The sequence below is a fragment of the Podarcis pityusensis genome, assembly GCF_964106645.2.
Source record: "Podarcis pityusensis genome assembly, chromosome: 1".
Lineage (NCBI taxonomy): Eukaryota > Metazoa > Chordata > Lepidosauria > Squamata > Lacertidae > Podarcis > Podarcis pityusensis.
The window spans coordinates 23278164-23303376 of record NC_138028.1 but is presented as its reverse complement, the minus strand read 5'-3'; the positions used below and the strand labels follow the sequence as shown (position 1 = coordinate 23303376).

Sequence of the window (25213 nt, the reverse complement as noted above, 5' to 3'; positions counted from 1 at the left end):
TCAATCAGTCAGCTATATCTGCTGAAATTCCTTCACCCACAGCATGTATCCTTAACCTTTTCAGATACAGTGGTGCCCCACAAGACGAATGCCTCGCAAGACGGAAAACCCGCTAGACGAAAGGGTTTTCCGTTTTTCAATGCACTTCGCAGGACGAATTTCCCTATGGGCTTGCTTCGCAAGACAAAAATGTCTTGCGAGTCTTGAGATTTTTTTTCGCTCCCCCCCCCTTTTCTAAGCCGCTAAGCCTTTAATAGCCTTTTAGCAGCTAAGCCGCTAAGCAGCTAAGCCTTTAATAGCCGCTAAACCGCTAATAGCGCTAATCCGCTAATAGGGTTGCTTCGCAAGACAAAAAAACCGCTAGACGAAGATACTCGCGGAACGGATTAATTTCGTCTTGCGAGGCACCACTGTATGGGACCCACTTATAACCCATTTGGGTTCCCATTTATTATTATTTTACCATACATTTGCATGGTGGTAATGCTCCTGTTACAACTCACAGTGGATCAGGCTGCAAACCACTATTGCAGCCTTTCTCAACCTGTGGGTCCCCAGATGTTGTTGAACTACAACTCCCATCAACCCTAGCTAGGAAGGCCAGAGCTCAGGGATGATGGGAGTTGTAGTCGAACAACATCTGGGGACCCACAGGTTGAGAACCGCTGCACTACTGGATCCTGACCCACCAGCTGAGGACCAGTGTTCTATAGAACTATTAAACTACACAACTGTCCTCTTTTTCACCTGGCCGATCTACCTATTAATCATAAACATTTCAATTTTACTTGCTACTTGGCTTTCTGAAGGTGGAGCTGGGCCAAAGAAGCAAGAAGTAGAAAAGAGCAATTCGGGGAAGAAGACTTTTTTTTACTGCAGATCTAAATCAATGATTCATATCAATTTAAATCCTTATACTGTTTTCTAACTATTTTGTCTTCAAAAGTTTCCCCTAACCAAACTATCCAAATATTTTGTTTCAACTTTCACACTTAAAATTTTGGGGTATAAGAGATTAACTGAAGCTTGTCAGCAAAAGATTGGTGCAGACACATTAGATTAGGGTCAAATGAGTCAATTAAATCACAGGCAATTGTACGTATTATACTATCTTCCTTAGTCATCTTCATTTTAATTAATTTCAAGAATTATACTACTATATTAAAGAATTATTCTATATTATAGAATTATACTACTAACAGTTACAAGAATTGCTAGAAACATAGTAAAGAAATTATGGGTCAATATATATACCTTGTATCAAATCTTTGGCTTCCTGAGAGACATTCTTCCAAGCATCTCCTTCAAAAGAGAACTCTCCTCTTTTAATTTTCTTCATAATTTCCAATGCACTTGTGCATGTTACATTTTTATCTTGAGACTGGAAGGGTACTTGTCCTGAGAGCATTGTATACTTTTCAAAAATGAAAAATTCTGAATCACTACTACATATAGGAGTGTGTGTATGTCTGTGTGTGAGTGAGAGAGAAATGTATACACAAACACACACACAAATTAAACGTGCCATATCCAATCTACAGTTAGCTAAGCAATTTACTTTATATTAGGGAGGAAACAGGACAATTTTCACATGTCCACACAATTTAAAATAATATTTTCAGAAGTTACAGAACAGTTGAGGTTCAGTAAATTTTCCTGAAACCAAGTGATAAAATCTCCAGCATCAAATATACTATCCTTTTGGTGTTATTTCTATTAACGGTGGGCCATGCAGAAAAACATACAGACATTCTCTCTTAGTCATTATTAAGAGCTCAGTAGCCAGATGATGTATCACACGTTCCCCTCCTGCATTACACACCCTGCACTAGGCATAGTTAAGGGATATGTCACAACAGGTATTAACTGTGCTTAAGACTAATGAGATTTCTTGATTACCTATGATTTGAACTTGATTATCAAATCGTGCTTAAGCAAAGCTGCTATGGAAAAGTGTGTGGTTCTATGGTCCACTCCTTAACTCAGATCCAAGCTTTCCTCCTGTCAGCAGGAGCATCACTTGCATGGAGTTCCACTGAGAGGGCATTCCCACCAGTGGGAGGGATTTTTGCCACTACCTCCTCGCCCTGCAACCCCTTGCACCTGCTTAATGACTCACTTGGCCAATTCTGGACCCTCTGGAAAGGTATGTGGTGACTGCAAGGGGGCAGCGTAATCAGTAGAAAAGGACCAGTGGTCTTATATGAAAAGGATTATTCTTTTGAGTGATAAGATGCTCTCAGATGAGAGCTCCCCTTAGCACTTGAAGGCAGAAGTACAACTACTGTAATTTAAAGGGCCTTGCTCACATCCAGCCAGCTCCTACCAGTATACAACCATCTAAGCTGTGAAATCCCACACATAGACAAATATGAAACAAACCACAGGGAACACAGAAGAACATAGGCTCAGGTCATGTCTGAATGCACATGGCCAAACTCCCTCTGGTGGCCCACCTTTTTATCCACTGCCTTCTTACTGCTTTTTTTGCTGACAGTCAAAGTAGTCTTGTCAGTTATCATTATCAGGGGTACAATGGAAGGAATGACAGAGGGAAATTGTTCCTCAGTTAAAGGCACAGCTCCCTGAACACTTGACAGTGATGCCCGTTGAGGAACTGATGTCACTAAGCAGGCTGAAAGAATGCAGTGCTTATGGGCTACCTTTAATTTTAAGTGGTTGTCTCTTGACTCTGGCCAAAGTCTTCTCTAAAACTGCTGTAGCACTGTCTGGGAGCTAAAGAGACAATAAACACCACACAGACACAACTGAGAACTCACCAAAAGGGCAGAAATGCCTGAACAAAGCAGAAAGACAAGTTTGGGACGCAACCTCTTGGCATGAAAGCAGGAATAAAACTAGTGGTAGGTAGCTGGATGTGAGCAAAGTCCTCTAAATTAGCAATCTTGCCTTCACGCATTAGAGGGACTTCATATCCCACCTGAGAACATTTTCACTCCACTCAAATGAAAATTGCCTCCTCTCCCACTTTTGCCAGTGTTGTAACTCCCTACTTCTGTCAGTGGGAATGGATCTAAAGCCTTTGATTTGCAAAAAGCTAAGGCTGAATTCAATCCCTCCCCTCTTAACTATGATTAAGATATTATATCTGCACAAGACCAGTAAATATACATTCCACTGACTAATGGTCAGCACTCATACTTTAATCTGGGGACTTTATAAGCAACCCTTTTCCACTAGCAATCTGACCAAATGCTTGTCAGTTATTTAAAAATGCAGAATAAAATGAGCAATTAGCTTACCAAAATCACTCCCAAACTCCAGAGATCACATGATTCATCATAACCATTATGATTTAAGAGCTCTGGTGCAGCATAATGAAGAGTAAAACACGGCGTTTTAAGAGGCTGATTGTCAGGTGGCTTTAAGCGGGCAAATCCAAAATCAATTATTTTTATTTCTGAACCATCATTTTCATCTGTAAATAATAAATTCTAAGAGAGAGAAAATAAAATTAGAGATTTGCAAGATTCTTTATTTTTATATACTTGAGATAACAGCAGTTATGCCTTCTGTTAGGGATGTGGAACCTGTAGCTCTGCAGATATTAGACCACAACTCACATCATAAAAACGTAGGAAAAGTCTGGCTGGATCAGGCCGAAGACACACCTAGTCCAGTGGGCAGTCAGATGCCTATGGAGTGCTTGCAAGCAGACAATGAGCACAATAGTGCTCTCCCCACTTGCGATTCCCAGCAACTGGTATTCAGAGGCACACTGCCTCTGACAGTGAGGTGGAACATAGTAGCTGTCATGGCTAGTATTCATTGAAAGTGCTATCCTCCATTAATTTGTCTAATCTGCTATTAAATCCATCCAAATTAGTGGCTATCACTACATCCTACAGGAGGGAATTCCATAGTTTAAGCACACATTGTTAGAAGTACCGTATTTTTCGCCCCATAGGACGCACTGGCCCATAGGACACACCTGGTTTTGGGGGGGGAGGGGGAAATAAAGGGAAAAAAATTATTTCCCCCCCAGGCGCTCTTCTCCCCGCTCTTCTCCCTGCCGCCAGCCTTCAGACCAGGTCCGGGGACAGCGGGAAGGTGCGCTGCGCCTCCCCGCTGTCCCTGGAGCTTGTGGGTCCGGAAGCGGTGAGAAGCGCTCTTCTCCCCGCCGCCAGCCTTCAGACCAGGTCCGGGGACAGCGGGAAGGCGCGCTGCGCCTCCCCACTGTCCCCCGAGCTTGCAGGGCTGGCGGCAGGGAGAAGCACACGTCTCCCCGCCGTCAGCCTCCAAACCACATCGGGAGACAGCGGGATGGCGGCGTTCCGCCTCCCCGCTGCCCCCGAGCTTGTGGGGCTGGCGCTGGGGCTCTCCTGAAGCCTAGAGAGCGAGAGGGGTCGGTGCGCACCGACCCCTCTCGCTATCCAGGCTTCAGCGAAAGCCTGCATTCGCCCCATAGGACGCACACACATTTCCCCTTCATTTTTGGAGGGGAAAAAGTGTGTCCTATAGGGCGAAAAATACGGTACTTATTTGTCTTGAATTCTCTGATATTCCAGTTCTAGTATTACTGGAGGGACGGGACTTCTCCCTATCTACTCCCATGACCATCGGCCATGCTGGCTGGGGCTGATGGAAACTGGAATCCATCTGAGAAACACTCAGAAATACATATATGCCTGATAGCAGAATTAAGTCATCACCAAGAACAGAACACACACAATTAGTGAAAAGAGCATAAAAACAAAAATAAATAGTCTTGTTTATATTATAATATTATGCATTAGTCACCTCATAATACAGATTTTCTAGACAACATAGAATAATGATATTAATTGTATTTAATTATATCCCGCCTTTTTCCCTGATAGGGACCCAAAGCAGCTTACAGCTAAAATAGAAAAAGTATAAAATAAAATACACATGCTCAATGGGTAATCCCATTGGCAGAAGGTGCAGGTAAAACTTACCACAAGGAGCAGAGATAATTTATTTCATACTTAATGAACAAATCGCAACACATAAACTCCATCCTAATGAAAAAGTGAACTGTCTCTATCATCACTAGAAAACTTATTACAAGAAGCTGAAAATGTCATACCTCAGGTTTTAAGTCTCTGTGGACTACTCCTACATCGTGCATGTGGCTCACCGCTGAAACAAGTCTGCGCATTATATAACTAGCTTCAGTTTCACTGAAGTGCTTCTTTTTCTGGATACGTTCAAGTAATTCTCCTCCTTTCAAAAGTTCCATTACTAGAAAAGTGTGGAGCTATAAACAATATATTTGCATGCAAATTCTTTTTTAGAACATTTATTTCAAAATGCAAGGGACAATAATCAGCTAGATGTATTTAATATTCAAGTATATATACTGTTTACTTTTAAATTCCTCCAGGTTCAAAAAGCTATTGTATGTATATAGTATACTAGAGTCTGCCCCCCCCCCGGCTTATTCTGCTCGCCAACCCTGCGTATCCACCAACCCCCCTTTCTTTAAACATCACCCACCCCTTTGCCTATCCCCTCACAGCTCTCCCTCTCCCCAGCTTGCCCAAACCCCCAATCCCTTTTAAAGAAAGGCAGAAGACACTTCAGAGAGCAGCTTGGTCAGCTCCTCTGAAACATCTCTCCCTGCTCCATTAAACAGCTCCCCTGGGCTGCCTGCCACCAGCACTGTTTACGATATACGATGTCTTTATTGTCATTGTCCCATGCAGAACAATGACATTGAAAAACTACATAAAACATTCAAAACCCCCTAAAAACTCTGAAACCCCATTTTAAAATACACTCTACTATGTGTTTCCGTGCTCTCCTGCCTGCTGTCCCTCACACTGGCGTTGGAGTGGTCATCTGTAGACAGCTACGTGAACTACAGACCATGACGACAGCCTTAGATTTTTTATTATACAGGAAGACATACATGTAGAGACAGTGGAAGACAGGAGTGCCTGGCGTGCTCTGGTCCATGGGGTCACGAAGAGTCGGATACAACTAAACGACTAAACAACAACAAGTGGTCTTCAACTGGTGGATCAGGACCCACTAGCGGGTCACAGCCTTGTCCAAGTTGGATTGCAACAGTAGCACTACCACCATGCAATTGTATGGTAAAAGTTAAGAAGCAAATATTGTGATTTGAAACTAACTCTAGCTACATAATATTCCCTTCCTGGGCAAGATGTTTGGTTAGGGTGCCTGACCAGGTGTGGGTAAGCCTGGAGAAAGCAGATTATCTATGCCCATTCCTGTATGGTTTCAGGCCTGGTTTTAGCATCAAAACAGCCTCGCATCCTACCTGGCAATCAAAATTTGGCTTCCAGGATCTCATGCCTATACTGTGCAAAGTCAGCTTAGTTTGCAAAATGTTTAGTTCGAATGTAAGCAAATTATTCTACAATATTTACTATTTCAAATACCTGATCATGGTAAACTTCATGCAGCTTCACGACATGGGGATGTCCTTCACAAAGTTTTAAAGCTGTTATTTCTCTTTGAGTGTTGGCTTCTAGCCTGAAATATTAAGTAACAATTTAACAATCCAAGCATTTCCTTGGGTCTAAACAATTATGAGTCTGTACTATACAAACTCTAAAAATATCTTATAGGGTTGTATTGTGAACAGGGCAGCAATTTGGTAGTAAATCTTCAGATTAAAGAATCAAGTATGTTTGCCTTTTTAAAAACATGTTTGTGCTTTAGCGGAGTCATCTTCTGAGTTCCTTCTTCGGCTACACCCTCAGAAGCAAGGAGGACAGCAACTGGGAAAGGGACCCACTCAATGGTGGCACCTCAATCATGAAATATTTTGACTATATACCGTATTTTTCGCCCTATAGGACGCACTTTTTCCCCTCCAAAAATGAAGGGGAAATCTGGGTGCGTCCTATGGGGCGAATGCAGGTTTCGCTGAAGCTTGGAGAGCGAGAGGGGTTGGTGCGCACCGACCCCTCTCGCTCTCCAGGCTTCGGGAACACATCCGCAGCCTAGGCAGCCCTGCAGGAGTTCCCGCAGGGCTGTCTAGGCTGCGGATAGCAGCCTGCCGCCTGGCGCGAGGGGCGCCCTGAAGCAGAGCGCCCCTCGCGCCGGGCAGACATCCGCAGCGTGGGGAGCCCTGCAAGAGTTCCCCGCAGGGCTCCCATCGCTGCGGATAGCAGCCTGCCGCCCGGCACGAAGGAAGCCCTGAAGCAGAGCGCCCCTCGCGCCGGGCAGACATCCGCAGCGTGGGGAGCCCTGCAGGAGTTCCCCGCAGGGCTCCCCACGCTGCGGATAGCAGCCTGCCGCCCGGCGGGCAGAGCGTGCTGAAGCAGAGCGCCCCGCGCGCCAGGCAGACATCGGCCAGCCCCACAAGCTCAGGGGACAGCAGGGAGGCGCAGCGCCGCCATTCCGCTGTTCCTCGACCTGGTTCGGTTTCCCCGACCTGGTTTTGGGGGGGGAAATAAAGGGGAACAAAAAATACGGTAGTTTGTGGTTTTATATTCTGGTTTTGTTCTGTGAACCTCCCTGAGACCTCTGGGTATAGGGCAGTATATGAATGAATGAATGAATGAATCAATCAATCAATCAATCAATCAATCAAACTTCTCCCTAGAGAAGCTCATCTGGCTGATGGTTTGCTTGTCTTTTTAGTGTCAGTCAAAAGCTTCTTTCTTTCCCCGCATTTTTATTTGTTAAACCATTATTCTTTAACCACTGCCATTATTTTATGCTTTTTAATTATGTTGTTGAGTAAGCGGCCCTGAGAATATCTATATTGAAGGACAGCAGAGGCATTTTTTAAGGTAAAAAACAACAAAAAGCTATTTTCATTATTCAAATTTGTAAGAAACGAGAAGAAAAAAAAATTTAACCTTTTACTAATGATTTTTACTGCATATTCTTGGCTTGTTTTTTTGTGTAAGCATTTTCGACAGATGGAAAAACTTCCTTCTCCCAGTGGTCTTTCTTTCAGGTCCAGTTCATAGTGAAGATAAAACGAAGAGTCCTGCAAGAGATAGCAGTAGAGAGGGAAACTGGCTGTATTTAGTAATCTTTACTGAATAAAAGAAAAAATAAAAAGAACAAAGTTACTTGAGAATTTTTAATTACAGCAAAACATATTTTGTGCTGTATTAGAATACCACAGGCAGCAACCAATTTGTGCAGGGGTTCCATTCCTGGCCCTCGCGAGTGTTGGCGGAGCACCCATAAGCCCATTCCGCCCCCATCCCTCCCTCTTCCAGGTCCAAAACTACCAGTGCATCAGTGGTCACGCGAGAGTTGGATGTGCCTAAAAAGAACACCACCTGTACTAATTGGAAGTTTACAGTATGTCCTTTTTCCTGCCTTGGGAAATAGCAAAGTAATGTAATATTTATTTGTTTATTTAGACTTCTGTACTGCTCTTCATCCATAGATCACATGGTGGCTTACGGCATAATAAAAACTTAAAATACACAACATAATAACAAGAAAAACAACCCACACACGGACACATTTAAAAGGCCACTAAGAATTCTATCATTAAATATTTTCTTTTAAAATATCTTAAATTGAAAATATCAGGAAAAAATGCAAGTTATAAATACGTTATAAAACAGAGTTACATCTTTTAATTAGGCCATTAAACTGCTATATTAAGTTTTAACACTACCTTCATCATAGCACTCCTGGCAATACTTGTAATTCCAGGTCGATCCACTGCTGTCAGGAAGTGAACAGGATCCATAGTGGCTGCATTACGTTTGAATAAAATAGAAGGAGCAACAAAGGAGTATCCCTAAAGAACAAAAAGAAAAGATATCCATCACGCCCAGAGTTTCCAGCTATCAAATTTTAATTGTAATTTCAATAATTTAGGGTAAGCGTAATTCAGACAGGGAAAAAAATAATCAGCATCCAAGATAAGCCAGAATCAATATATTCAAGGAAATTATGCACCTTTTTATCACTGTAAGAGGAAGCCTGCCTGAAAGAAATTAAACCATCTTCTGATCCATTAAAAAAAAATCAATTAAAAGCTCAGTTTGTAAAAAATAAAAAAGAATGCTAAAAAACTGACTCACAGCTTTTTCACTGGTGACAAAGGGTGATACGTCAAACTGGCTAGCTTCTCAAGAAACCTACAGTTAAGGTATCAAACAAGCTTACATTATGACTGGGCAAATGGATTTTTATCTGGTAAACACAAATGTTATATTCTAAAATCTCAGTGGAATTACCATGATTTATTCCTTAGTTCCAATTTTCTTTTATGTTGTATTTCTGATTTTTTAAAACTGTAAAGTTAATTGCTCCTCAAATTTAATCATGGTTTTATATTCGTGTATCTGTGTATTTAAATAGTTTAATGTCTTACATGTGTTCCATATATTCAACCTGCTTATACTGGGAGTGATGTGTGTATATTTAAATAGTTTAATGTCTTACATGTGTTCCATATATTCAACCTGCTTATACTGGGAGTGACATTAATTTTGAAAATATTCTCGTAAAGAGTTCCAACATGTTCCACAAAAATAAAACTGAAGCAAAATTCTGTTATACCGCCACCATTTAGAAGTAAGATTTCAAGAAAAACTCAATGTAAATGAGACTGGGGTGCAAAAATTCATTGGATGAATTTCACAAATTTTGACATTTTTGGAACTAAGCTGGAAGAAACCAATATATCACTGAGTAAGATTTATTTGGCTATGAGTAAAATATTTAGGTTTTGCATTGAAGAAACTCCATACATCAGTTGTTATTTTCTATTCAATTCCCTTGGGATTGCTAGGGAAAAATTCAGCTATCTTTGATGTGGAGCCTATCCATACTCTTACCATGAACACTATTAAAGTATCTCTCTAAAATAATGCACTATATAGTGTTCATCAAGGTTTTAAAAAAAAACACATAAAAGAGTGGTTGACACTTTTGATACATCTGACCCTGCTAATTTAATAAGAATAATATATCTACCTGTTATCTCGTATTTCCTCTTGGACTACCAAGGACCTGTTCTGTAAGATAATAGCAACACCTCTTTTTTTTTTCATCAGAAGAGCAAGTAGCATACAAATCTTCCAATTTTAAAAGAAGGATCTGCTCCTTTTTTATATTTTTATTTTTTTTCCATTACAGTTTACATTTAGACTCATTTCATACATTTGAAAATGTCCAACATAAGGAGTCCCATTGCCAGACTTATTTAAGGGAAATAAAATATGAGCCAGAACATCTACATGGACATCTGACAGGGAACCAACTGAAGCTCTTCTCCTCCAGTATAGGGAGAGTTTGTGACAATGCTTGGGTTTCATTCATTCGAACTTCCCCAATGTAGATAAGGTGATGAGGACACTTTGCATGAAGGATTTTTAAACACACAAACCAGGGCAAAGAATTATTAATCACAGACGGACTTGAATCAAATACCTTACACAAGGCCTGGCTACAATGGGTCCATTTAGTTTTAGTGGTAAGCTTGGTTTGCCTCTCTACTCTTCTGCTACCTTCTCCTCTAAAACTTCAGTCACTATTAAATTCTGCTACCTTCCCCAGATTTTGTCTGTGTACCAAAGTCTGCCTCATGCACAGCCCCCAGACAACCGTCTCAGGCTGTTCCTATTTTGCTTTCTTATCCTGAAAGCCTTTCTGTGGTTCCCCAGCGTCCCCAGTCTGCTGCCTGCTCTGCTTTCCACACCAGCTGAAATTGCTTTCTGCGATACATATCTCATCCTACTTCTCTTACTTTGCTGTACCCCTCACTTATATGCCACAGTCCATCCAGCTCATTGAAAAAGGTCCAATCCTGAAGAAACAAACATAAATCTTCTCTTTCCTGAGAGGCTCTGACTCTATAGTGCACAAGACTAACAAATATATTTCCTTGCTCTCTTCTATTATTGTCAACTATAAGAGTAGAAGAAAGGATGCACATATACTGCTTACATTTCTTTTTTTTTTTTTTTTTTGCCCATTTTGAAGCTCATAGAGCTCTAGATTAGCCCTTGTACACTAGCAGAGTTAAACAACATGGCCCAGATTCAACTAACTGGGCATGCTAGTGAAAGCCAGTGAAGTGCTCCCACTAGTGCAACAGAGCTTTCCCTTCCCTTCTCCCCCCCCCCCACGCCCTCTGCTCCTTCCCCAAATCCACTCTGGAGAGTTGGGAGAACCCCCAGAATGGTGCATGGGGGGGAGGGGGGGATCATTCCATCTAGCAAGCAGAAATGCTTACACTGACAAAACTATAAGAGAGCAATGTCAAATTCCTCACTGTGTCTCAGGGGGTTGGCAGGAGGGAATCAAAATTAGTCTTAATCATCATCTTTGACTATCTAATCAATATTTAATACCTTTGCCTTCAAAATCAGTAACAATTTTGATCTGATGACTCTCAGATTTATAAATGATGCTTTACAGCCAACCTACAGCATTACTTGCCATTTTTACTTTTCTTTGCATATTGTCAGTCACCAACTTAACTCAGTGCATTTCAAATAGTGCTACACAGCCATATCTTTAAGTGTGGGATATATAACTGATGGTCATATTTTTTATTTTATAATTTTACTTGTCAACTAAGTCTGCACTTTTTCTAATGATCCTAGGATGGGTTACATAGTCATGCAAGCATGACTATTCCTTCCCACACTAGTGAAGGCATAATGATGAGACTTTATTCAGTCCATTTGTTTATGTTAGTATCAAAACATCTCGAGCAAACTTCATTCACTTTAATCACCTTCAGAAACATCACTACATTTTATTTAATTCTGAAATTATCTCTGCACAGGTTCCTAATAATAATAATATTATATGCAATTACCTGGAAAAGCTTATCTGCAGCTTGTGGTGTGCTTGCTGGAGAATATGTTGGGTCCATTTCTGTAAACTCCTCTGCAAAGTTACTAACATCCAATTCATCACGAATTACTGGTTTAAATGGAGCTGGCACTATTTTGGCAGCCAAGTCATTCCAATTCAGTTTCTAAACAGAAAGTAAAGTAATTTTAGAAGGTAATGAAAGAAGAGCAAAAGATGAACATTTCAGCTGACAAAGAGAATTTCTCAGGGAAGTTTAATAATGACTTACAGTGCAATCCGATGTACATCCACACAGGAATTAAGTCTCATGACATTCAGTGAGACTTAGTCCCAGGTAAATGTGTATAGAACTGCAGCCTAAGACTTCAGATATGTTCTTTGGGCAAATGTGGTTGAGCATAAATACAGAAGATGCAACCAAAGCTTTGCTCTCCACTTTGTTCACAAACTTCAGAACTAACATATTGTGCTTGCAATCTTTGCTTATTTTACTTCAGCCTTCTTAACTATGACTTACATTGTAATCCTATTAATGTCTATTCCCAAGTGAGGCCTGCTCTTTTTAATGGGACTTACTCCCAGCTAGGTGTGTATAGGAGTGAAATTTTTAATTATTTTTTACAGGCAACTCCCAATTTACGTAGGGGTTATGTTACAAGGCACCGCACATATAAGTGAAATTGTGTATATTTGAAACACCCCATTCTGCCCCCACCTCACTCCTTTTAGTGACGTTTTCGAGTCACTTCTGGGTTCAGCGCGATATGCGTGTGCACAGTCACACATATAAATCAAGGCTTGCTTGTACTTTAGAATCTTTCAGTTGTGTCAATATTTATTTATTTTTAACACAGGAAGAGGAGGAGTTTCATGGCTTTCCCTGGAGATCACATTCCATCATTTTTGTACCACCGCAAAAAAAACCTTATATGTAAATAATATTGTATAAATAATAAAGTAATTATGGGGAATTAATATGTAACACTATTTATTGTGTTAAATTTGTAGGTAAGTACATTAAGTGAACTATAGTAAAAATAAGGTCAGGGGTTTGTGTGCTCAGAATGAGTCATAGTTGGATATGAGTTCTGAAAGGGCATTTGAATACTGGTGGGAGACAGCTGCAGTTGGCTTGGGAGAGTGTTTGGAAGGTTGCGGCAAGGTTAGTAAGATACAGTAGGATCAGCATTGTTGTTGATCATTGTTTGGGGATAAATGCTGAGATTTACCTTAGGCCTATTTAGAAGGGTAGATTGGGCTGGAGTGTTTGTATGGACCCAAGTAACATGTAAGAATGCACATAATTGAAACTATATGCTTCTGTGCAATGAATAATTGTAAACCTTTTTATTACTTCTGTTATCAATATAATTGCTGCATCATACACACAGGCAACTTGACCAGCTATGCTAGAGATGGCAATTATTTAAGTACGTGGTATCTGTAGTGACAGAAAAGAACGAGGATTTAAAACACCTGGCAGCAACCCAGCTCAGGACTATACCCCCAAGAGAGAGAGAATCACATATAGGGGAGTTGAGGTGGATCTGAGGGTGATGTCAGAGAACCACGTAGCTAAGGGGAAGTAGTATAGCAGTCCTTTCTCTAATGCCTGCCAGACATATTTCTAAACAAAAAGTAACATGTTTCCAAAGCAAAAATGAAAAACAGACAATATCTAGTTTTGTTTCACCTGGAAGAAGGGATGCTGTTTTATTTCATCAGCACCATTTGAACCACAGCCCAGTCTTTTCTTGGGATCTTTCATCAGAAGACCTTGAATTATATCTTTGGCTAGAGCAGTCATTTCTTGGGGATAAGGAGGTTCACTTTTCAATATTCTCCTGAAGAACAGGAAGAAAATCACAACAAGGTAGTGAAATGTTCACCACATGGCAATAGTGTATGTAGAATTGTGGTCATAAAGTGGTACAAACTGTCATATGCTTGTCAAGACAGCTGGGTCCACCTAGTGACTAGTCCAAAACTTTATGGAGAGCCACTAGCAGTCAGAGTAAAGACTCTTGCTACCCAGATTTGAGTACCAGTCCTGCTACCTAAGACCCTTTGAAATGGTGGTGCCAATAAACCTTATCTAGGAAGCACCCAATGTTGGACAGTGTTCTTGAAGCTACAAACATGAGCCTGACCAAACTGCGGGAGACAGTGGAAGACAGAAGTGCCTGGCGTGCTCTGGTCCATGGAGTCACGAAGAGTCGGACACGACTAAACAACAACAACAGGAAGCATCAATATGACCCATCAATGCAGTGTTTCTCAAGAATTGGACCTGAGGTCACTTTCAATGGGCCTTAGTGTCACAGCCTGCTCAGAGTCTCTACATTTGCTTGCCCTGACCTCCATCTGTGCCATAGCCCACTGCTTGGATCAATACCAGCACTAGCAACTCACTGCATGCTGATGTTCCAGGGATAATAAATTGCATTTATTAACTTCAAAAAACACTGGCAGACTGCTTCTCTTTGAATTTATGCCTAAATCAAAATAAGTATTCAACTTTTTACTACCTTCCAGAAAAAATTTAAATATGATTTAAAAAATCATTTCTGGATAAGTAGCAAGGATATATCTACCCAGGGCTTATTTAATGGATTTATTTTTATAGTGCTTATTTTATCCTGCAACCAAGAAGGGGATTCTCAATTAGAACATTCACAGGATCATCAGCAATATAATACAGAAGCTCCTACGGGCATTCAGGAATCCATCGGTGACATAAGAATTCATGGGTGGACCATCTTAATAAGCATATTATACCTGTGAAATGGAGCCACTGCTGCAAGTCTAAAGCTCAACATAAAGTACTCTGACAACATCCAGTCAAGCTCTGTAGTATTTGTACACTACATCTTTTATTGTACTCTGGTTTCCACAAATTGTTAAACAAATGTAGACTATATAAAATAATATTTTCTTTAAAAGTGGAGTTTAAAAATCTAATAATTTGCAGCCAATTTTATAACTTACCTAGATATCTCAGTTTGTGAGTTTCTCTCCCCATCAACAGTAAAAGGTGATGCTCCAGTTAATAATTCATACATAAGAACACCTAGACTCCACCAATCAACAGCCTATAAAATAATCATGCAAGTTATAAAAGCAGAAAAATACACTAAGCCAATACAATTATTCTAAGAAATAACAATTATCCAGACAGCTATCTTCACAGCTAGAGGTAAATCAAGATAGATGAATTTATAAAATAGAAATAAATTATAAGTGAAAGTAAAATTATTATAACGCATGTGAAGGATCTGGGCTTTACTGTCCTAGACTGACTGGATGCACCTTGTTTTATGGATTGTTGCATATTATATGGGACTACGTATCTTTTTGTCTATCGCCCATCATTCTTGTCTGTTCATTTGTAGATTATAGGGTTAACTTGTGAAACTTGATTCATCCTGGGGTAGTCTTATAGAAATAATTTCCCCCTTTATCTGGTGGCAGTGAGTTCATAAGTAGGGAAGAGTGGCCACAAGCAGAGGGCTACATTTCCCTTCCCTCAGCAACATCTACAGTAAATGTTTTACAAACTTCACTGGATGCTTTATTAAAGAAAAGCATACCTTATCATGACCTGTCTCCCCTCCTTTGACAATATCTGGAGCCATATATTCTATAGTTCCACAGAAGGAATATGCTCTTTCATTCTGAAAAAAAGAAGGCACACAACACACTAACTGATATGAGAATCACAAGACAAAATGAGGATAAGAGAAAAGACTAACAGTTCCTAGCACCTCTATTATCGGTCCAAACTGACAACTCTGAGAATAGATGCTACTTCATATATTATAAATATAAGTTGATCACGCAGGCTGAGGCTGATGAGTGATTAAGACCAACAACATCTGGAAGGCCACAGGTTTTCATATAAGAATCAAGATTTTTATTTTTTATAAACCTACATTCTCTGATCTACCAAAGTAGCGCCTGCTGTCATTTATCATCACAAAAAGAAAACACCAGGTGCCTAAGTGGAGCCAAACAATCAACAATTACTCTGTTTTTTAAAAAATGATAAATTAGGTATTTACTAGTAAAATGACAATTCCTGGTTTGCACATAACACTAAGCCATGATTTAGCCAAAGTGTAGCTTGCCTAAGTATTTGAACCCAGCAGACCAATCTTGGTTTGTCTTGCAGAAACAAATGTGAAACCATGGTTTGTTGTAGGCTTACAAACTATGTTGTAGACATATGATCCATTGGAGAACAATCTTATGAAGCAAATTCTGTGCTCAAATGCATATGTGACGATTTCAATGAGAGCTAATATTTCAACTTGTTTATGTTCTGCCTTCATTTATACAATCACTTGTTCAAACACTTCATATGAAGATACTCACTTCATCACTAACAAACTCCTTACTCAAGCCGAAGTCAGTCAGTACCACATGGCCATCAGAATCAAGCAGAATATTCTCAAGTTTTATATCACGATATATAATTCCCAACTGAAAAAAGAAATTTAATTCATTATATACTAGTAAGCATATTAAAGCATGCTCATAATTATTAGAATGCTAAATACACTGAGGTGTGGTTATTAGCATTAAAAAACCTATCTGTGCTCAATATTTACATAGGGTGGCCCGATTTAAATCAAGTTTCCTATGAATAAATCTTCATACATGTATATTTAAAAATGGTGCAGATCTGACATTAATTTACAACTAAATTATTAACATATAAGCAGAACACCAAATGGAGAAATGTATTTTGTATGCTTGTAAGATAACCTGCTTTTTATTAATTTTAGAGCAATATGCTACTTACCTCTAGAAATAATTCTTAATATTAAATCAAATACTTTAAATACTCCTATTACAACTAGCAGGTGTGACAGTTTATTGAATAAAGGAAATGACACACTGGACGATATTGTCTTCTTTGTAGTGCTGGTCATTTTTTATTCACTCTGCTTTGGCCCAGCAACACCCACATTAAATCAAAGTAGCAAACTAAATTAAATGTGCATGATTGGTAAGTCAAAACAGGAACTGAAGTTTCTGGGCAGACTAGAGAAGACTTTTTCTATGTGTAGTAAGCATAGCGTAAATATTTGAGAAATGATGACATTTCTTCATTTAGAAAGAAAAACTTTTTCAATTAACCACTGTTTGTTGCTATCTCTGAATCTAGAACTGCAGTTACAAAGCAGGATCATTAACCAGTTTGAAGTTGGCTTCTTTTGATAATCTATAGTTAAAACTAATCACAATTTCTCCCAGATTATACACAATGACACAAAACACAAATAGTTGAAAATGAAAGCAAATGCTTCTGACATGCCAGTGGTGGGGTGCACAAACCTGAGGCTTATGCATTTATCTCTAAACCACTGGATGCTCAGGTCCTGCTTACCAAAGACATCTGGTTGGCCACTGTGAGAACAGGATCCTAGACTAGATGGGCCACTGGTCTGATCCAGCAGGCTCCTCTTACGTTATGTTATTGACTCAAATCTTGATTATTAAGGTCAACACCCCACATAACAGAATTATGACACAATCCAAAATATGGCTATGGGGAAATACGGTGAGCCTCATTTCATGCACACACGGCCTGGGTTCATGCTTCACACTAAAACATGGTTTAGTGCAGTATGCACAAACTGCAGTGATCCTCAGACTTGTATACTTCTCCCAACCCTTTCCTCTTCCTGCATGGTCAAAGAGGAGGAATCTGGGTTCTACTTTTAGTTAATCATAGCTGGCCATGTCATCCTGATCTCAAACTTATGGCTAGTTTCAACCTGCTAGTCTAAGAACCTTAAGATGACTTGTTTGAAGTTAACAATAATTAACCACAGACAAATAGCATTTACCAGTGGCCCATTGTCACGTAGCTACTGCATTTAACACACTACTTGCTGTGTGGTGGGAGGTGAAGGAGGCATTTTGTACACAGGAAGAACCTTAATATTGGTTCACATTTAAGAATAATCCATAACTACATGCACAACCTGGAGAGAAATTCTTTCATGCCTCTTTCTCCTGTGCATCCAGAAGGATTTCACTAGCATTTAACAGCAATTTCCCCTGATCCTGCCTTGTGGTGCTGTTGGCTTGTATTGAAACAGGCCAGTTTGTTTTAACACACAATCTCTGGTGTGCATGGCACAGCAACCCATCTTAGAGGAAACTAAATGTTATATTTTTGTAAATCACTTTGAGGTGTTGGTTTTTTTAATAATCAAGCAATGTATAAATTCTATTAAGAAAAAAAGAAAGACAACTGGCCATAGGCATGTTTACCCATGCTGTTGCAAACAGCGTGTTAAATTTTGTCATGTCTAATGTTTATACAGTTTAAAGCACAAGTCTTCTTTCCCCCTTTTTCACACTTCAAAAAACACATGGAATTTCTCAGGAAAGTTCAAATCATAGTTTTACCTTGTGCAGGTGTTCAAGTGCTAACACAATCTCTCCAATGTATATTCGTACCTCATCTTCAGTAAATCTCTCTCTCTGTGAAAGATGGGTAAAAAGTTCTCCTCCATTTATGTAATCTAAGATACAGGAAGTTGATTATTTAATGTAGCTTTATTTAAAAAAAACCACACACAACAGAAAGCAGTATCATCTATTCTAAATTGCTCAATTTTGATCAGTAAGAGTAACAGACCTTTAAGAACCCAACTACACATTACATGAAAACTCTGACAGACCCCAAGGAAAAGCTGCTCTGAGACAACCATTTGTAATAGAAAAGAAATGACTCCACCAGGGTGCTTAACCCAGAGTTCCATTTCTTCCCTCAAAGGATTCTTCCAGGCATTTAACATGGGATGACAATGCCTCACTCACTCACGTTTTAGAGGGGTGGGGATTATGCCATCCTTGCCTAATCAGTCTGTTTTCTCAGCAACCATATGAAGTTTTCCCCTACCACAGATCAGCCCAAAAAGAAACACAGTAGCAGTTCCTTATCACTGTTTTTTCCTTCTTTTTAAAAGCTCCTCCTGCTGGCTTGTGCCATTAATCATTTCCTCTTTCCACCAGTGCTAATCTAAATAGTCCTCTAATTAGCTTGTCCTCCAGAGTGCAAGTTTGTGTGTGTGTTTAATTACCCTTGATGCAAAGACAGAAGGAACTGAGGTTTTAGAATTTGAACCTCTCTTTTTCCTTAAAACAGAGAATGCACAACCAGTGTGAAAGTCTCTGCATTAACTTCTATCTCATTGCTGGGAGGAGGTAAGAACTTCTAGAAATGAATAAACCATGAGTAATTGGGTGAGAAGAGAAAATTCTGGATGCAACATAAAACGGAAAAGAAACAATTAGAGAATTTGAAGGGCCCTCTCCTTCAGGAAGCTCCAAAAATCTAATTAGCCCATTGAGTTTCAACTACAGGTTAATTTAGAGTAGGGCTGACCAATTCAGAGGCTGCCGAAGTTGTCATAGGGGTCCAAGCCTCATGGGCCAAATCTGACTTCCTGATGGACCAAGACTGACCCATGGGCTGCTGGTTGCCCAATCCCTGGATTATATACTTGGCCTGTCAGTCACAACAGACTTCTCACCTTGACATCTTCTTTAGATACATAAATTCCACTTTTGCAAAATTCTCTCCCTCAAAGCACTAGAGTTTGAGAGCACTGGTAAACACAGTCTCTCTAATTACAAGCTAGACTAGTCAATCACAATGAAATTCTCCTTCTACATAGTCTCCTCACTCTAGCGTTTGCTCTCTCTTCTCCCTGGATCCCAACTGCTGAAAGTGAAAATAGCCACTTCTCTGCAGCATTTTAAAAAAATGTCTAGATCACCGAGGTGCCATGAAGCGCTTCAGCAGTACCCATTTTGATTAAAACCACCTTGTAGAGATCCCTCTTTGCCTCTGACAAGCCCAAAATCTCTCAGAGGCATAAGGGAAGCTTGAACAAGGGTTATGCAACTGAACTATCTGTAGCCGTGAACTGGAAACCAAAACTGACAAGCTGTGTTATTAAAGGAAAATATTCAAAAGCAGGGTGGGAGGCGGGGGGCAGGATTATAGTCTTGTCTAGATGTGTTAACATTCATGAACCTGAAGTGGGGCATGTCAGCACTGAAGGGAGAAAACTTATCTAAGCTGCCACACAGTTGGTAGCCTGCATAAATACAATTTCAACACACATCTCCTTCTGATTTGTCAGAAGGTACTTATAAATGGCTTAAAGCTAACAACCAGCAGCTCGTTGGTTTATCAGAGGTGCTCCAGTGTAACTGTGTTCCATTCCAGCATAGAACCACAAGCCAACCCCTTACTCTTCCACCCTCTGTCTTCTCAGTACAACCCCGGTTGCTTCCTCTAACATTATCAGGATATCTAACACACATAACGCATGAATGTTTGTATTTTCTAATGTGACTTGCTTTCAGATCACTGAAAAAGTTGTCTATTGATTTCAGTTGGTCTGCTTTGAGCATGTTGAATACAACCTTATAGATCCATGATAAGAATAAATAATTTTAAAAGCATATTCTTCAGTTTGTAAACTCTTTGGATATTTATTATATTCTACCATTGACTGGCCTGGCACTCTTAACATGGAATCACTGAACTTTAATGTTAGTTGTTTTTTTTTTTTGTGGTTTTTTTTTTGTTTCAGTGAAAATATTTCGTTGTTATATTAAAACTTACCCAAAATGAGATGAAGCTTTGCATCTGTCTGAAACGCATAATGCAAAGTCACCAAAAATGGTGACTGTCGGATGTGTTCTAGTACCTGCCGTTCAGTCTTCGTATGTTCAGTTGTTTTGGCTTTTTGAATTATTGTTGCTTTTTTCAAAACCTTCATGGCATATAACTTGCCAGCATCATGACCACTTATTTTCCTGACTAGAAACACCTTCCCATAAGCTAAAAACAAACATATGGCACAGTATAAAATACTCAAAAAACAACAGATATTTGTACGAGTAATTGGATACCATAGTATTCAATTCCTATCACTTTCCCATCTTCACAACTGAGCAAAGTACCTAAATCAAGGTAATTCCAACCCTATACACATAGAAAGATAATTATTGGAATCTCTGAACTCAATGGCATTTCTATACCTTGTTGACTGAAATAATACTGAATTCGAGTGAAAAGTGATAATAGAAATGGAAAAATGAGAAAAGGGAGATGTCAGAATACATGGGGGATACCCAAGGTTTGCAGAAGCAGATTTTTTTTTTAAAAAAAAAACAACCTACAGTGGAAAACAACCCAATAAGTATTCAGCATTCTCAGCAGCCATATAATACTGAGTGTAAGTCTGGAAGAAGAAAAAAAGGGGAACGGATGGTATAACTTGGAGGAGAGCTTGTCTGGAAGCACTTCTGGTGGAAGGGTAAAGAAGCAGTCCTACTTGTTACTGCTATTGAGAAAAAAAACAGGGTATGGGGAAGTGAATAGAATAGGATATCCTGAAAAGGATAATGGTCCCTTGCAGGAACCCTAACAAGAACACGTTACATTTAACATATTGTGTATGCAGTCATTAAACTTAAGATATTTTTAATAAAAAAAACCCTACTTAACAATTGTTTTAATATTTTCATATTTAATTAGCAAAGAGGACCTATTCTTACCTCCTGTCCCAAGAACTTTCAGCAGTTCAAAGTTCTCAATGCCCACCTTCTCTACATGACCAGTCAAGTTTGCTAAGAAAGCACAAAAATATTTCAGTGTAAAATTACTAGCGTTGTTTAACACACACAAACACAAAACAAGGAACAAACAGGTCAAGGCTGTTGTCAGCTGCTATCAACAATAGCTACTAGATGTCTAGACCCCAAACCGCATTGTATTAAAACTGTTTAGAAGCCATTTTGTATTATAAATGAATAAATAATATTAAAACTTAGCTTATGTTGAGACATCACAACATTCACAACAAGTTCTGCTGCTGCCAACAGCTGCTGATGTAGACGGATGTGGGAAAACAAAAGTTCCCATCTCTTCTTGTTTGCTGCCTCTCCTCCCAACTCTTTTATAGATGCAGAACTAATAATGGAACATTACAGTGGTGCCCCGCAAGACGAATGCCTCGCAAGACGGAAAACTCGCTAGACGAAAGAGTTTTCCGTTTTGGAGGTGCTTCGCAAAACGAATCTGCTATGGGCTTGCTTCGCAAGACGAAAATGTCTTGCGAGTTCCTGCGTTTTTCCCCCCCTTTTCCCCCTCTTTTTCTAAGTCGCTAAGCCGCTTATCTGCTTATCCGATAAGCTGATAAGCTGCTAAAAGCCGCTAAAAGCCGCTAATAGCGCTAATAGCGCTAATCCGTCAATGGGCTTGCTTCGCAAGACGAAAAAACCGCTAGACGAAGAGACTCCCAGAACGGATTCTTTTCGTCTTGCGAGGCACCACTGTACTTGAGCTTTTGACACCACCCTGCCCCACCAGAAAAAAGAGGGAAGAAAACCACTGCTTCCTGACATTCTCAAAACCTACACACACATTCTGCATCCCATCTTTTATCTCCTTTCCTCACGAGAAAAGGGTCACGTTCAGAGGCATTGAATTTTGCCTGTGAAATAAACTTAGTCCCTCCTGTCCACTTCCCCCTTTTTTCAAGGGCATGGCAACTTGGTGAAGCAGCACTAGCAGCTGGGATATTGGCTGTGAAATGCATCCTATAAATTCTAATCAACTTAAGGGTTTGAGCAAGCCATTCCCTGCAACACTCAAGTGAAACCCCCTAACACACCATAGGCCCTGGAAGCTCACAACCCTTTTTGTTCTTTTAACACTGTTATCATAATTTACAAGTTAATGCACCCCCCCACACACTACTTGGGAGTATACAATAGTTTTTGGGTGGCCACATGTCACTACTAAACTGACAGGCACTCACTATCCAAGTTTGCTATTTGAGTGACTGTTTTTATTTATGAAGGAAATGAAACATGGGTCATTTTAACATGTTGTAGAAATTATGGGTTGCATCCAGACCTATTTGGTTAGATTTAATTTCAGTTTAAATCAGTGAGATTCAAATGGGAACTATGTGCAACTAACTAGGTCCAGCGAGAAAAACCGGCATGATTTCAGGGGCTCTTTATTACAGATCGTAACAGAGCTAATTCACATTTATTTCTGAAGTGGTCAGGTTCTAACACTGTGGTTTTATCACATTTTTACATAGGAAATGGTTGGTGTGAAACAGTTACCACATGAAAAACTGAAGAGTTACCACATCTGAGGAAACACTACAAAAGAAATTCTTTCCTGTAGCACCTTAAAGACCAACTAAGTTAGTTCTTGGTATAAGCTTTCGTGTGCATGCACACTTCTTCAGATACACTGAAGACTACAAAAGAAAGACTGTGAAGTTTATTTGCCTTTCAAAATGAGACTTCAATGTTTTTCTAACCAATGTAACAACAACTGGATGCCCATGCTGAATTGAAAAAGATATGTTTTTCTTAGATGTGATTCTTTCTTGCAATATCTACATATATTCATATATGTAAAATAAAACATAAAGAACAATTTATTTGAATAACAAATTATTGTGATTTTGAGGCAATACCTGAAGTAGCTGGGATGAATATGAACAAAGCATTGTTAACCCTACTTGCTAAACCTATCCATTTTATTCATTTGCATGAATAAACTAAAAGTAATGAGTATGAGCTGTATGCCATTACAGAAGTACATCATGTCCATTAGCAGCAGCCTAGCATCTATGAAAAACCAGAAGGCTTTTGTCAGGGGTTCAGGAGCAGAGGCAAGGGCAAGGGAGGAAACAGAGAGCGAGGGAGAGGAGGCAGAAGAAAAGATGAGTGATGACGACGACCCGAGATCTCCGAGTCTTTCCAGTGAATCAGAAGATTCACAGAAAGGAGCACCAGTGGCCAGGGCAAGGGGGGAGCCTAGGGGGACACCCCAGGAAGATAGAGCCAGAGGGGACTCAGAGGGGAGCAGTTGGAAATCAGGACCAGCGTCACCGCCAGAGAGCAGGGAAGAGGAAGGGCGCCAGGGATCAAGCGCTGGCAGCTCACAACAGGGGGGAGGGCACGAGTCAGGAGTGGCCACACCTCCATCGGGGAGCGAAGAAACGGTCAGACGGAAGGTGGAAGGTTGGGCGCGCGTGCCAAGTTCAAATGCACAGGAAGGTGGCGCAGTAGGCAGCCCGGAAAGGGAGCCAGGTCCTAAAGCCCGCCGAAAGGAGGGAGAAGAGTCAGGGGGGTCAGCGTCAGAGGAATCCCGGAAGGAAGAGACCCCGGGGGGCAGAGGGACCCAGAGAAGAACAGTCAGGCGGAAAAGGTGGAGCAAGGCTAGGATATTAAGTTGGTGTACAAGGGGCGGAGACTCAGATGGAGCTTCGCCGATCTAACCATGAGACGTAGAGTTGCACGCAGCAGCTTGAGAATGGAAACTGTAACTCAATAAAGACTTTTATTTAATGATCGCTGGCTAGCGTGATCCTCTGTGAGCTAGGATCTGGAAGCAGCTCTGACAGTAAGCTCCATCCCTAGATTGTGGGCATCTACGTCCTCGCGGAGAGGAGAGAAAGCGGGTGCCTACTAGCGAGCTCACGAACGGCAGACAACATGACGGCCGAACAGCAGATAGTGGAACTCAGAGAAGCAGTGACACGACTGAATGCCGAGGCTCTTGCATCCAGGAAGAGAGAGGAGGACGCAGCTGCCGCCTACAGGGATCTCCAGGTCAGGTTGGAAGTGCTTACGAAGCAAGGGCAACTGACACCCAAACCGGAGGGGATTGGGTTGGGGAGACGAACAGGCGGTCTGGTCTCTCACTTCGATGGGAATTTGCAACAGTACCCCAACTTTAGAGCAGATGTAATGTGTGCACTGCAACTGCTGAACAAAGACTTTAGAGATGAGCAAGAGAAGGTGGGATTCATCATGTCCCATTTGCATGGAGAGGCTAAAGCATGGCTGCGCAATTTGTGGAGAGATAAGGATCCGGCGCTCCAAAATGCGGATGCCTTTATTAAAGCGATGGATGGGTGCTTTTTATCAAGCATTGACGTGGATCTTGCTCGGCAGGAGATACATGGACTGAAGCAAGGGAGGGCCAGCGTAAGGCAGTACCATGCCCGCTTTTTCGCTTTGGTCAGTGCCCTGGAATGGGACAGAGATTCGGCTCCTGTAAGAGACCTGTTTTGGGAGGGATTGCACGGCTCGGTTAAAGATGAAATTGCGAGGGGGGAGAGACCCCGGACCACGCAGGAGATCGTTCAGAGGGCGCTGGCGGTGGGGGTGCGGCTGGAAGGACGTCCGTGGAGCAGGGACGAAGGGCGTGGAGGGCGCGAACCAGCCAGGGGCTCCTCCTTCCTTCCCAGAGAAGCAGCGCGTGCGCAATCCACGCCTCCGCCAGGAGGAGGAGCGGAACCTATGGAGGTTGGAGGTGCAAGGGCTCAGTCAGCAGCCAGAGCCCTAGCACCGGCAGCAGTGAAAGCGAAGCCTCCTA

General features: G+C 40.8%; 1 protein-coding gene across 2 annotated transcripts in view; it reads right to left on the bottom strand.

Moving 5' to 3' along the window:
- Nucleotides 1-25213, bottom strand: part of RPS6KA5 (ribosomal protein S6 kinase A5) — a 46246-nt gene that overhangs the window by 11988 nt on the left and 9045 nt on the right. The window contains exons 2-15 of one of the 2 annotated variants that reach the window (XM_081022230.1): nucleotides 21361-21432; nucleotides 20423-20641; nucleotides 18190-18305; nucleotides 16141-16248; nucleotides 15357-15440; nucleotides 14755-14858; nucleotides 13460-13610; nucleotides 11768-11929; nucleotides 8606-8731; nucleotides 7824-7957; nucleotides 6393-6486; nucleotides 5072-5242; nucleotides 3264-3455; nucleotides 1255-1414 (exon numbers count right to left, since the gene is read on the bottom strand). In XM_081022230.1, coding sequence (XP_080878356.1) covers nucleotides 1255-1414; nucleotides 3264-3455; nucleotides 5072-5242; nucleotides 6393-6486; nucleotides 7824-7957; nucleotides 8606-8731; nucleotides 11768-11929; nucleotides 13460-13610; nucleotides 14755-14858; nucleotides 15357-15440; nucleotides 16141-16248; nucleotides 18190-18305; nucleotides 20423-20641; nucleotides 21361-21432 — 1893 coding nt within the window. Of the gene's footprint in view, nucleotides 1-1254; nucleotides 1415-3263; nucleotides 3456-5071; nucleotides 5243-6392; nucleotides 6487-7823; nucleotides 7958-8605; nucleotides 8732-9017; nucleotides 9075-9915; nucleotides 9957-11767; nucleotides 11930-13459; nucleotides 13611-14754; nucleotides 14859-15356; nucleotides 15441-16140; nucleotides 16249-18189; nucleotides 18306-20422; nucleotides 20642-21360; nucleotides 21433-25213 lie in introns of those variants that run through there. The other variant, XR_013990896.1, reaches the window with a different exon arrangement.